This window comes from Danio rerio, chromosome 4 (genome assembly GCF_049306965.1).
Source record: "Danio rerio strain Tuebingen ecotype United States chromosome 4, GRCz12tu, whole genome shotgun sequence".
Classification (NCBI taxonomy): Eukaryota; Metazoa; Chordata; class Actinopteri; order Cypriniformes; family Danionidae; genus Danio; species Danio rerio.
Genome location: NC_133179.1, coordinates 52,200,001 through 52,212,244, shown reverse-complemented (window position 1 = coordinate 52,212,244; position 12,244 = coordinate 52,200,001). Strand labels below are relative to the sequence as shown.

Genomic DNA, 12,244 nt, shown 5'->3' with positions numbered 1-12,244 from the left:
TCGATCCTCGAAATCATGATCAGCAATGCAACTATTGGCTGACGGCACAGCAGCGTAATGACATCATCTGATTAATATTCAATTATCCATGTGAGCAAAATTACATCAAATTAGCAGTAAACGGCTTGTTAAATATGACACGCAGTAACTTCACATTTGTTGTGAGCTGCAGGCTTTACACTTTCATTTGTCAAGACAAGAGTATTCATCATGTATTTCAATGCAAATCAATGTATTTAGTTCTACATTTAGAAAATATTTTCTTTATTATAGTACAGTTTTTTAATCGGTGTAAAGAATAACTGGTTGTTTCCAAAAGCATTTTCATATTGGTAAAGGCGTCTGCAACTTTTTTGAAGCATCAATCACTGGCATATTAACTGTCAAAACATGTTTATGTCTGCATAAATGTATTATTGCTTTTTTAAAAAGTCACATATTGTGCATTTCTATTATACACAATTTGTACTAAAGCGATCTAAAAAGTTCATATCAATAAGTTTTCTCTTTGCACCAGATGGCAGTCTTTGTATTTTCATTTCGAGGGTGCAGATTGCATACGTTTTATTAATATGTAAAACTTTATTTATTTTATTAATGACTATAACTTTATATATATATATAGTTAAAAACTATTTGCTATTTTCCCAATATACAGTGTTGTGCAAGTTACTTCCAAACTGTAATACATTACAGATTACTGTTATTTAAATGTAATCCCTTACCTTACAATATTACTGTCTCAGAATTGTAATATGTTAAATTACTTATATTACTTCTTAGTTACTTTTACCAAAATAACTACAGAATTAGAACTTAACATTATAAAATTATAATGTTCTATAATGAGCATTTTACATCCAGTAGAAAGTGATTTGATGTAGCAGAATGACTGTGACCTCTCCAGGCTACTAACAATATAGTATATAATTGGCAATGTGAAGGCTCAAGACAATGCAAGAAAGGATGACAGCCAGAATTACAAATGATCTGTTAAAAGTATGGTAGAGGTAAAGTGATTACCTGGCAATATCTGTAAATGGCTTGGCTATATTCATATTACACACAACAGGCCGATATGTAAACTCCAATGCCATGACAAAATGCAGATTTCTTTCTTTTCTTATTGTTGCCATTATTGTATTTACTTTACATTCAAGTGGTTTACAACACAAAACCGTCCTGCACAAAGTGAGCATGATGAACAGTTTTCTCAGCTGTTTCTCATTCTTTCTAATGTTTGTGCACCGATTTCCTGTTTGTGGACAAAACTGCTTGCGAGCTCTCACATACGCTGCTCGCGCACAAATTCTCACAATCTCTCAAATATGCACTGCTCACGCACAAGTTTTCTTGCGTGCTATCAGTACACTGCTCTCTCAGTGAGATTATATGCAAACTCACAATTTGTGTCTTGTGTTCCCTTTTCGTTTCAAGCTTTTTAATATGAATTATATTAGTACACTATTTATTAACAATAACCAAAATACTAAAATAGACCTATAATTTTTAATCTAATAAACCATAACATTGTTGGCTGTATGTTATATGATGAGATATTTCAAATAAAAAGCATTAGACAAAAATAAAAACTAACGCAAGCAGAAATTTAACTAATAGAAACACTTGATAAGGTATTATAGCCTACTGTACTATTCACTCTTCAAATAAATCTCATTATTAATCACATTTTTTATGGCAACTGAAAAAAGTGAACTAGTGTCTGTTGTCTTCCACATTGTTGATCAGATTGTGGAGGACATTTTCCCTGCCATCATCTTCATTTTGAGAAGAAGCTGTTCCATATAGTTGCTATGGTAAAACAACAAGTGTAATATAAACAAAAGATCCAGTGCTGTAGTTTTTTTTTTTTTACAATATGGGGTAGATTGTACTACAATTCACCACACTTTACTGTAGTAAAACTACACTTTATATTTAATTTTATGAGTTCACTATTCTTAATCTGACAGTATGCTTAAGCATTCATTGTAAATACTAGCCTAAAACATAGGCAGTATACCTTACACTCAAAAACACTAGTATTTATTATAGAATTTATCTTAACCTGTAGGTAAATAGTGTAGCAATATATAAACCATATAAAATTCTTGGGATAACAATTAAAAAGGCGGATCTCTGGAGAGCAACAAAACGAAAGGAAGAGGAAACACAAGGCAGATTGTGAGTCTGCATCATCTGATGGAGCGAGAGCAGGTCTTTAGCACGTGAGCAGCCCAGCCAGTGTTGAGTGAACGCGAGGAGTTTTGTCCACAGAGGATACCAGCACGTTCACTCGCTCGTATTACATGAATGAGCTTACGACATTTGTCAGTGAAATAACGCCATATGCACTTATGTCCGTCTCGCGAATGCACTGTCTTATGCCATTTTCATCTATTTGCCGCTTGTCCGCTGCGCGTACTGCGAACCGGGCTGAGCCAATAGCCCCGAACCTTGAGCTCAGAAGCTGAAATCATTCCGTGTTCAAAGTAAAAAGGTCCCATTGCCAGAGGGAGATTAATGACAGCACGCGCATAGATTCTCTAGTCACGAACAGGAAATAGAACTGCGGTTTTTTAATTTGTTAATGTCTTGCGGGCAAAAAGTGTGTTGTAACGCACGTGTTACCGAACATGTACCGAGTAAAATATTACTGAAAATGTATTAGTAATGCCTTACACTACTGCGTTACAGGAAAATGTAATACATTACTGTAATACATACGTATGTAACGCATTACTCACAACACAGTAGGTCATGGAGATCTCTCTCTCCTCATCTGTTCCTATGACTGGAGGTCCAATACAGAGGAGAAGAAGACACCTGTTCTAGTTGTCCTGATATTGCCTATAATATTATAGCTGTTTGATTGATCTGTTTTTGAGTATAATTAATTTTAATGTAATTCCTTTTTGTGTGGAGACAGACTGTGTGTAGTAAAGATATTGCAGCAGACTGTTGATGGAAACAGTCTTAAATCAGCCTGATAACACAGCTGAACGTACAAGAAACATCCTTGAGTCTTTAACACAGATGGTCGTTTGTGTCTATTGTTTTCCTGGTTTAGCTTTTTACAGGTCAGAGATCAGCTCCTAATAACTTAGGGTGACCTCACCTCTAGGCATCAGGTCGCCATCGATATCTGGAGACAGATACAATGCTTTCTTTGACGCACACATTAAGGCCATCCATATCTGGAAGTAGATACTATGTTTCTTTGACGCATGTATTTGGAATTGTCTATTTCTGTTGTAACCAATGAGAACTGTTTACCTGGATCCCACCCTTTCTGGACTTGTGTAAAGAGTATAATTGTTTGATTGTTGAAACTGTAAGCAGAGCGGCCTAGGAACTCATTGCGAGTGTTGAAGCTGGCTTCTCCGAATGAAACTGCAAACTATCTTCAGTAAACTTGATTTATTTTTTTAAATCTCTGACTCCGGCTCTTCTTCATCTACCAGACTGGTCATTCTTTGGGTTAAACTGTAAACTATCCCTACAAAGGTTCTCTTTGTAATGTTATTATGTAACCATAGAATGGCCAAAACAGAACGTCCTCCTTAAGTCATACTGGTAACGTTATTTTATGACTAAAATAGAACGTTTTAAGAACATCCCTAATGTTCTGTAAAGGTTCTGGATTTTTATTACCTTTAGGGAACTTTCAAAGAACGTTGTGCAAGGTTGCGCGAACGTCGCCTCCTACCTGGGAATATCATCACGAGTATCAGTGCTATCAGTTTTTGTATTTCTATTTGTTGTGATGGCCTGTTGTTATTGCAATAAAAATAAGTAAATAAAAAAAGCAGTGCAATGTGGCTGTATATCAGCAGTGGTGAAATGCGTGTGTTATAGTGTACACTAGGCACTCGAGAACGATTGTCCCTCTACCTGTTGTTTTAATCCCCTGAGAACTTGGTCATCTTCAGAACGCAAATGAAGACACTTTAGATGAAATCAGAGAGCTCCTTCATCTGTCATAGACAGCAAGAGTCCCGAGATGCTCAAAATCCAGAAAAGGAACCAAAAACATTGACTTTGACAGTGACTTTAGTGGTTCAATTGTAATCGAGTTCCAAGAACATTTTGAGTGCCAGAAAATGTTGAAAAAAGCAACCATGTCCAAAGTAGGCGCTGTTGAACCATATAGTGGCTGCTTTTTGACCCTGTACCCTATTTTCTTCATTTCCATTTAGCAGAAGAAACTCATACAGGTTTGGAACAAGTAGAAGATGAGTAAATGTCAGAATTGTAATTTTTATGTGAACTACCCCTTTAATGCTTCTGTAAATTAAATATTTTACTGAAGAAACTGCTAAAGAATGGCAGGAAATGTGGAACAGATTAGAAGAAACGACAATTCATATGAAACAATAAGAAACCCTATATAGGCCTATGAAGTTGTAAAAATAGAAAAGAAAATAAGGGGTCATAATTATGAGGATGAGATTTGGACTCAGATATTAATAGGAAGTAATGTGTTGTAGACATGCAAGTCATCATGAACTGGATTAAAAAAAAGTTTCTCAAAATTGTCTTAAAATGTTTAGATAAAAATTTTTTGATCAACTTTAAATACTGAAGTGTGTGTTTGTGTGTGTGAGAGAGAGAAATCTAATCTATTTTTAAATCTTTTTTATTAATCTTTTTATTTTTATTAATTTATTTTTAATTTCATTAATCTATTTTTATTTTATTAATTTCTGTGTTTTCTCTGTATTATATTTTATATCCATATTTTTTTGCACTACTGCCCTTTTTTCACTGTCTTGTTTGTACACAGCGACGCTGCACTGCTTTGGCAATACAAATGCAGTTATTTGTCATGCCAAAAAAGCACCTAAAATGTGTAATGTGTGTGTGAGAGAGAGAGAGAGAGAGAGAGAGAGAGAGAGAGAGAGAGACTCTCTGGGGACCCACATTTAAATTAAACTATGAATCTTGGGAAAAAACTCCAGTTGAAATCTTTCATCTGGAGTTTTGCAAAAACATCCTCGGAGTTCACAGAAGCACACCCAGCCTTGGTTGCAGAGCAGAACTAGGCAGGTTCCCTCTGCTCTCAGAAATCCAGAAGAGAGCAGGGAAGTTCTGGCTCCATCTGTCAGACTCCAGCCCAGAGAGCTACCATCAGCAAGCCCTCATATATAGAAATGCACATCCGGCCAGCGACCCCATGCACTATCTGGTGAAAAAACACCAACTAAATTCACAAACCCTGTCCCAACATATAAAGACTAAAGAAATAGAAAAGATTACCCAGGAGGAATATAAAGTCAATTGGCAAAATAAAATACAACAAATAAAAAAGTTAGCGTGCTTCAACCAGATTAAACCTAGTTATGAACTGGCCCCGTATCTGACCAACATTAAGAGCCCCAGTCAGAGAAAGCTGCTGAGCCGGTACCGTCTGAGTGGACACAGTCTGAGTGTGGAGACGGGCCGACACAAGCGCAGCTGGAGGAGCCCAGAGCTCAGACTGTGTCCACACTGCCCTGCTGAAGTTGTGGAGGATGAGCTGCATTTCCTCACTCACTGCAGCAAATATCAGAGCATCAGAGAAGCTTACTTCACACAAATGTCTCTGATTCTACCACAATTCCAGCAAGCCACAAATACGGAGAAACTCCATTATATTTTGGGAGAAAATGAAAAGTGTCTCCACCTAGCAGCACAGTACGTGTCCTCATGCCACCGTATGAGAGAAAAAGGCTGAACCCCCTTATCCCTTATTAAAGCTCTATGTCCTTACCATTTATTATTATATTGTTAATCTTTTTTTTTATTAACTTGTTTATTGTGACAACATATATGTATAATATAACGATATGTATATGTGTTTGTTTATTATTACTTATATTTCTTTTATCTATATGAATGCTCTGTATTTTGTTATTGCTTTGGCAACATTGTGATTTGTTTTACAGTCATGCCAATAAAGCTCTTTGAATTTGAGATAGAGAGAGAGAAAGAGAGAGAGAGAGCAGAAATAGTATAAAGTAAAAAACATGGGAGATATGTATCAATAAGTCATGACTGGAACAGTAATTGGCAAAAAAGCGAAACAAAATAAAGACTTTTATTTTGTCGTGACGTGTGACGTCATCAGGCGGCGCCGCTTTAGCGCTGTGATTCAACTGGAGAAAGGTTTGTGTTTTTAAATGTTTACGGATATAGCATGTTATATATTTACGAGGCAAACACACAGAAATGCCATATACATAATCCGATTTAATTAAAGTTCCAGATTTTTTTTAATCCGATGCTAAGTTATGTGCTTTTGACAATAATATTTAAACCCTTTATACAACGTAGTACTATTTTATTATCAGTAGCCGAGGGCTATTGTTTGAAACCGAAAAGAGTGTAATAGGTGTTTTAAAGCAGGGTTTCTCAAACTTTTCTGATAAGAGGTAAAGTTGGTTTTATATTCACACATTCGTTCATTTAGCAGTCTATATATTGTTTACCATGTTACTTTGAATATTTGATCAGAATTAGCATGCAAGTGTGACTTGAAAACAACATTAACACTGTTTATTTGACTGTGAACAATGTTGTACTTTGATAGTCATTTGCTGCTATTATCATTTCGCTATTTAGAGTTTGCAGATAATACTTTAATGAAATTATATCATTAAGGGGAAAGTCAGAATGTGCGAATATTAGGGATGTAACGGTATTGTAAATACCGTCATACCGCAATATTAATTTTTTTCGATATTACCGAAGTCGCATGACTCGGTAAAACTATAGGTCTTCTGAGAAAATTTGCTCAGGCGAATGAAGCGAACGGGAGATAGCGAAAACTACAATTGCCATCAGCCCATGCTTGACCATCATCCCTTGCGGTCTGTTGTCGCTACAGATCCAGTAATGCGGAAATGGAGTGTGCTGCTAGAAGCGGGGATGAAAAGAGCTGGAAAACTCTAAAGCAGGTCGCACACCAGAAGCGGCGAGCGCCATGTATTTTAGAATTCTAAACATAGGTTTCTATCAGGATACACACACCGGCGCCGCAAGTCGGCGGCGCCCGGCGACGGCTCAGGACGCAGTTCATTTTTCAGCCGCGCCACAGAGCGCCATCTGATTAGTTTCATGTTAAATATCATTCGAATGTGCGCGTCTGGTGTGTGATACTTATAAACTGTCATGTACATCTGAAAACGGAGGCAGGGCTGCAGACATTCGCCTCTCTGATTGGGGCTTTTCCTGAATATTAAGTAGCCTAACACGCACAGTTCAGTCCTGCATAATCTCCGTGTAAGTTCAGACTTCGCAAGTTTGATCAAGGCTGCAGTCTCTTCTTCTCAGTTTGATATGGAAAAGCAGATTATACCGAGGACACGGGTAAATCTTCAAAGGGAACAGTGTACTTTGTAACTTCATTCACATCACCCTGGCTTCGTTGTTTCACTTTCTCAACAATAAAATGTAAACATGATTTAAGGAACTGCCTATTTTCATTTTAATATTAGCAACTTAGACAGCAGAAATGTTGAGGCGTCGTGCTGCATAAGATGAGCGTCATCTTCACTGTGTGGATATTTATAACAAAACGGAGCCGATAAAAACACTGCCTCCTTTCAATTTCAGTGAAAATACGAAACACAGCCTCTCTTTTGCTGAGTATCAGTTTTAATAATTGATAATGGCCATTTTAAAAGTATAACATACAATAAGTTTATACATTATAGGAAATAAAGGCAAGCGATCAGTCAATATACAGAATGTACGTGCTTACATTAATCATTAACTTATCTTTGCGCTCTGCCAAAACACGTTACCTGAGAACAAGTAATAGATTCCAATGCCCAAAGTCAGGGAATATGTCGTTAGATAAAGACAAGATAAATGAAATATCCCGTTTAATAAATATAGTGAGATTAGATCCAGCGGGAGATGCTTGATGAGAGGTCCGACTAGCAGAGCTCTCATCTGGGTAGATGGGCTGAGTGTGATTAAATGTTGAATGTGATGAGTTTTCAACAATACTAAATTTAAACTTTATTTTTTTACATGGTTTAATAATTTTTTGTTATTAAAATTGAAGTTCCTATTTCAAAGCTTACAGATAGATGGCTAATTTGTATGTCATTGACACTTTTGGCACTTTTTTGGAGTATTTTCATAAGTTTTGTTTTTTCCTGTAAATGATTCAATAAATACCGTACCGTGACATTCATACCGAGGTATTACCGTACCATGAAATTCTGATACCGTTATATCCCTAGCGAATATAAAACCAATTTTACCTCTATTTTAAAAGAAATGTTTTACCTGATTTGTTTTTGATAATTAAAAGAAACTGTTTAAGCAAGTGTTGAATAGAAGTTATTTTGTTTTTGTTCATTGTTTTATTTATTTAAAACAGGACAAAGTGTCTAAACGCAGAGGAAAACTCCTGCTGAAGCGACTGATCTCCACACTGTTATAAAGATGGCGTTAATTAAAGAGGAGAGTGAAGATGTGAAGATTGAAGAAACATTCACAGTCAAACAGGAAGATCTGCAGGAACAAACAGGTTGGTTTTCATTCTTAAAGACCAAATCAGTCATTTGATCCTCATTCAGATATATTTTAATAATAAGAATACTAAATTAAATCCATCTTGCAGCGCTGAGTGTGCTGCCTAGAGGTAAAGTTGGTTTTATATTCGCACATTCGTTCATTTAGCTGTCTCTATATTGTTTACCATGTTACTTTGAATATTCGATCAGAATTAGCATGCAAGTGTGGCTTGAAAACAACATTAACACTGTTTATTTGACCGTGAGCAATGTTGTACTTTGATAGTCATTTGCTGCTAATATGATTTCGCTATTAAGAGTTTGCAAATAATACTTTTATGAAATTATATTATTAAGGGGGAAGTCTGAATCTGCTAATATAAAACCAATTTTACCTCTATGTGTGCTGCCTAGTTCTCCTAAATGCACATAAGCACTCATTAAAAGACAGAATGAGTTTCTTTCGTTACTTGTTCTCATGTCTTTTGTCATTATTTTATGTATTATTAGTCTCTCATTTTCTCTACCTTCTTAAGGTTATTGCTTTCTTGTTCTTTTGCTGTTTGCGAAGCATCCTTGGTGCTTTATAAAATAAATAAAAACAATAAATTAATAAAAGGTTTAACTAAGCTGATGATATTTGACCAACAGTATTCTCATAAAAGACTTAACATTTTAGGCCTTAAAAAGTCTTAAATTTACTGAAATATTGTGCTGTATTGTGTCATTTTTTTCTTTATTTTCCTTTGTTCATGTTTTTCTACCCAATCTGGACAAAACCAATTCAATCACCAACAATTCAACTTAATAAAACTTTCAACTTTTTATTCAAAAAGGTCTTTTTAACTCTATTTATCATAATGGTTTAATTATTTTCCTCACAATAACATTTGTTTAAACATGCTCCATGTATTTACTGCTGTGGATATCAACCTGGACAGATTGTTGTGCATAGATTTAGTTTGTTATAGTTTTTAAAACTTTAAAAACATTTGTTAATTTTTTAGTTTTAAAAATAAATTTTATATTGATGGGGCAAATAAAAATCTTTTCCATCTGGGCCATTTGAAAAGTTCTTTAGCCTTTAGCCCTTTATGAGTCTAAAATTTCATTCAAAATGGTCTTAAAAATGTCATAAAGTCTTAAATTTAACTTTGTAAAACCTGCAGAAACTCTGGTTTAAAGTATGTCAAAAAATGTGGATGCCCCAATATTGAGCATCCTGAATGAAATGGACACTAAAATAATTAATAGTTATAAAATATTTTAGTCTCAGAATATAGACCATATTCTTCATGCACCAACAGGCGGCACCATTGGAATCTTTTTGCTTGAGACTTTTTTAAAGAATAAATTTTTAGATCCTAAATATCAGTGTTATGCTGCTGAGGCATGGGGCAATAACTATATTCAAGGTTTACCGCAGTTTGGAAAAGTCAAAGTTTTAAAACCGCCAACATTTCCTGCTGCACCGTTCCTACAGTATATGTTAGGTTTTTTTTATGTTTTGTTTTTTAGGACAACAGTATCTCCTGCAGTAAAAACCAAAGAGGCTGTTTTAAATCGTAAAGAAATCTGTGATTCATTTAAATTATTTAGCCTGACATATTTACTGCTCAAAAATATTTTAAAAGTGTCTCAGAAGAAAATATATTTTAGGATATCATACTGTCAGAATTAATACTTCTATTAATCAAATTCTTTCTTTTTCATCAGCTTTGAAATAACCAGATTCCTGATACATATGTTTGTGAATTTTATTTTGTAAGTTTCCTTGCGTGCTATACCAGCATGCAGAGAGTTTTGTGTGTGTGTGTGTGTGTTTAATTTAATCCAAGGATCAAGTTTATGATCGGATCGAGTTTATATGTCTGTACATGTGTATGTGGGTGTATGCATGCAATAGGTTTATACATGTGCAAGTGTCATACTTGTTTTGAACATAGTATATGTTTATATGCGAGAAATTTATAGGTGTATATTCAAGTGTAGACATGCGAAACCCTACACTGCGCCTCATAGCCATCTGTGTTTGGTGTCGGGAAGGTGGATGGTGAGGTGACAGGTTGACTTAAACTTTTATGAACCAATTTGATGTGTTTACGATGCTAGTTGGCATCGCTCTCCCGCACAGTTTGCAGAGCGCCGAAACAAAAAGCTGATCGGAACTTAAAAATTTTCGATATTTCAATACATTTGTGTATATGTTTTACATATGTTTTATCATATCTATCTATCTATCTATCTATCTATCTATCTATCTATCTATCTATCTATATATATATATATATATATATATATATATATATATATATATATATAGATAGATAGATAGATAGATAGATAGATATGATAAAACATATACACAAATGTATTGAAATATCGAAAATTGGTTTAAAAATCATATCACCGTTATTGAAAAAAAATCTATTGTGATATAATGATCTTATATTATTGTCCAGCCCTATGTTAGATATAGAGAACAAGATGAATTAAATATCACTTTTAGCAAATATAGTGAGATTAGATCCAGCATAACTCGTAACATCAAAAAGGAAAAAAAAAACAATGATAAATTAACCCACTTCTCATTTACTAGTCTGTTATGAGCCATATCATACCTCTTGAGCCTCCGATCTCCTCCTGATTTGCAGTTTCTGTTTGTTTTTTGAAAATGTAATTGTCTTCAAATCTGGAAATATAATTTATTTTATAGTGTGAGTTGTTATTCGATGTGATACGAAGCTGCAAGCATGTTCTTTTGGACAGAATTTTTAACTAAGGTGTAATGTTGTCCAGAAACTGGAATTTCTGACTTCATTACCTTGCTATATATTGATGTTCAATAGGCTACTATTTTTGATATAAAAACAATTGTATAAAAAATGGTACAAAAAAATAATTTCATAAGTAGAAAATGTTTTTTTTTTCAGTTTTCCTCAAAATAGGTTGATGTGGGCATTGTAGCACTTTAAAAGCATAATGCCTGTTTCATTTACACTTGAGCAGAAATTCCATATATACCTCACAAAAGTAGCAGAACATTCCAGGAAATCCCTAATATGGATGAAGGCATCCAGCTATTGCTGTTGAATGAAAATAAGATCTGAGTAAATATTAAAAGGCTTCAACTGATCATTTACACGACTGCGCCCATAAATGGTTTATATGTGTACTTCCAGCCATCTTAGGTATATTTATAAGAAAGTCGATTTATTATTTAATGCTAACTGACGTAGCATGTTACAGTAGAATATAGCTATACAATAATATGCTAGATGCTAGATTATGTAAAAATGAAATGTTTCCAAATATCAATCCATTTGCTAAAACACAGAAAGTTGACCAAATTGATCCACAAAATCAACCCAGAATGGATGAAAATGACCCAACAGCACACAAGGGAAAGGTGCATATTTCAGCCTTTATGCAGATGCTGTACAGGTGTGTCTCATGTTTGTGAGACAAATGTTCAGCTGTTTGTTCAACTGTTACCTCAGAACTTTTTTTTTCCGATGCGTTTACCAGTCAGGCACAGAATGAACAAGTATTCCCTGTCTGCTTTACAAATTTTAGAAAAAACGTTTTGTTGTAATTCTGAATATATATGAATAAATATAGGCTTTTTACAGCTTTTAAATCTGTGTCTGATCAATATGACCAAAATTACTTTTATGAGAAACTCTGAAAGCTGGACTGACACAGTTTCAATTTACTAGAACTTCTAAGTTAAG

At 34.6% G+C, this 12,244-nt stretch overlaps 1 protein-coding gene and 1 long non-coding RNA gene across 8 annotated transcripts in view; one reads left to right on the top strand and one right to left on the bottom strand.

The window, feature by feature from the left end:
- The window catches only part of LOC141381964 (uncharacterized), a 1,176,553-nt gene extending 1,171,321 nt beyond the window's left edge, over positions 1 to 5,232 (bottom strand). The window contains exon 1 of the long non-coding RNA XR_012402875.1: positions 4,909 to 5,232. This is a non-coding gene — a long non-coding RNA (uncharacterized lncRNA). The remainder of the gene's footprint in view (positions 1 to 4,908) is intronic.
- An 854-nt stretch (positions 5,233 to 6,086) lies between these two features.
- Positions 6,087 to 12,244, top strand: part of LOC103910773 (uncharacterized) — an 8,191-nt gene continuing 2,033 nt past the window's right edge. The window contains exons 1-2 of one of the 7 annotated variants that reach the window (XM_073948570.1): positions 6,087 to 6,147; positions 8,375 to 8,524. In XM_073948570.1, coding sequence (XP_073804671.1) covers positions 8,440 to 8,524 — 85 coding nt within the window. In that variant the 5' untranslated portion in view covers positions 6,087 to 6,147; positions 8,375 to 8,439. Of the gene's footprint in view, positions 6,414 to 6,823; positions 7,435 to 8,374; positions 8,525 to 12,244 lie in introns of those variants that run through there. The other 6 variants (XM_073948575.1, XM_073948574.1, XM_073948573.1 and 3 more) reach the window with 6 other exon arrangements.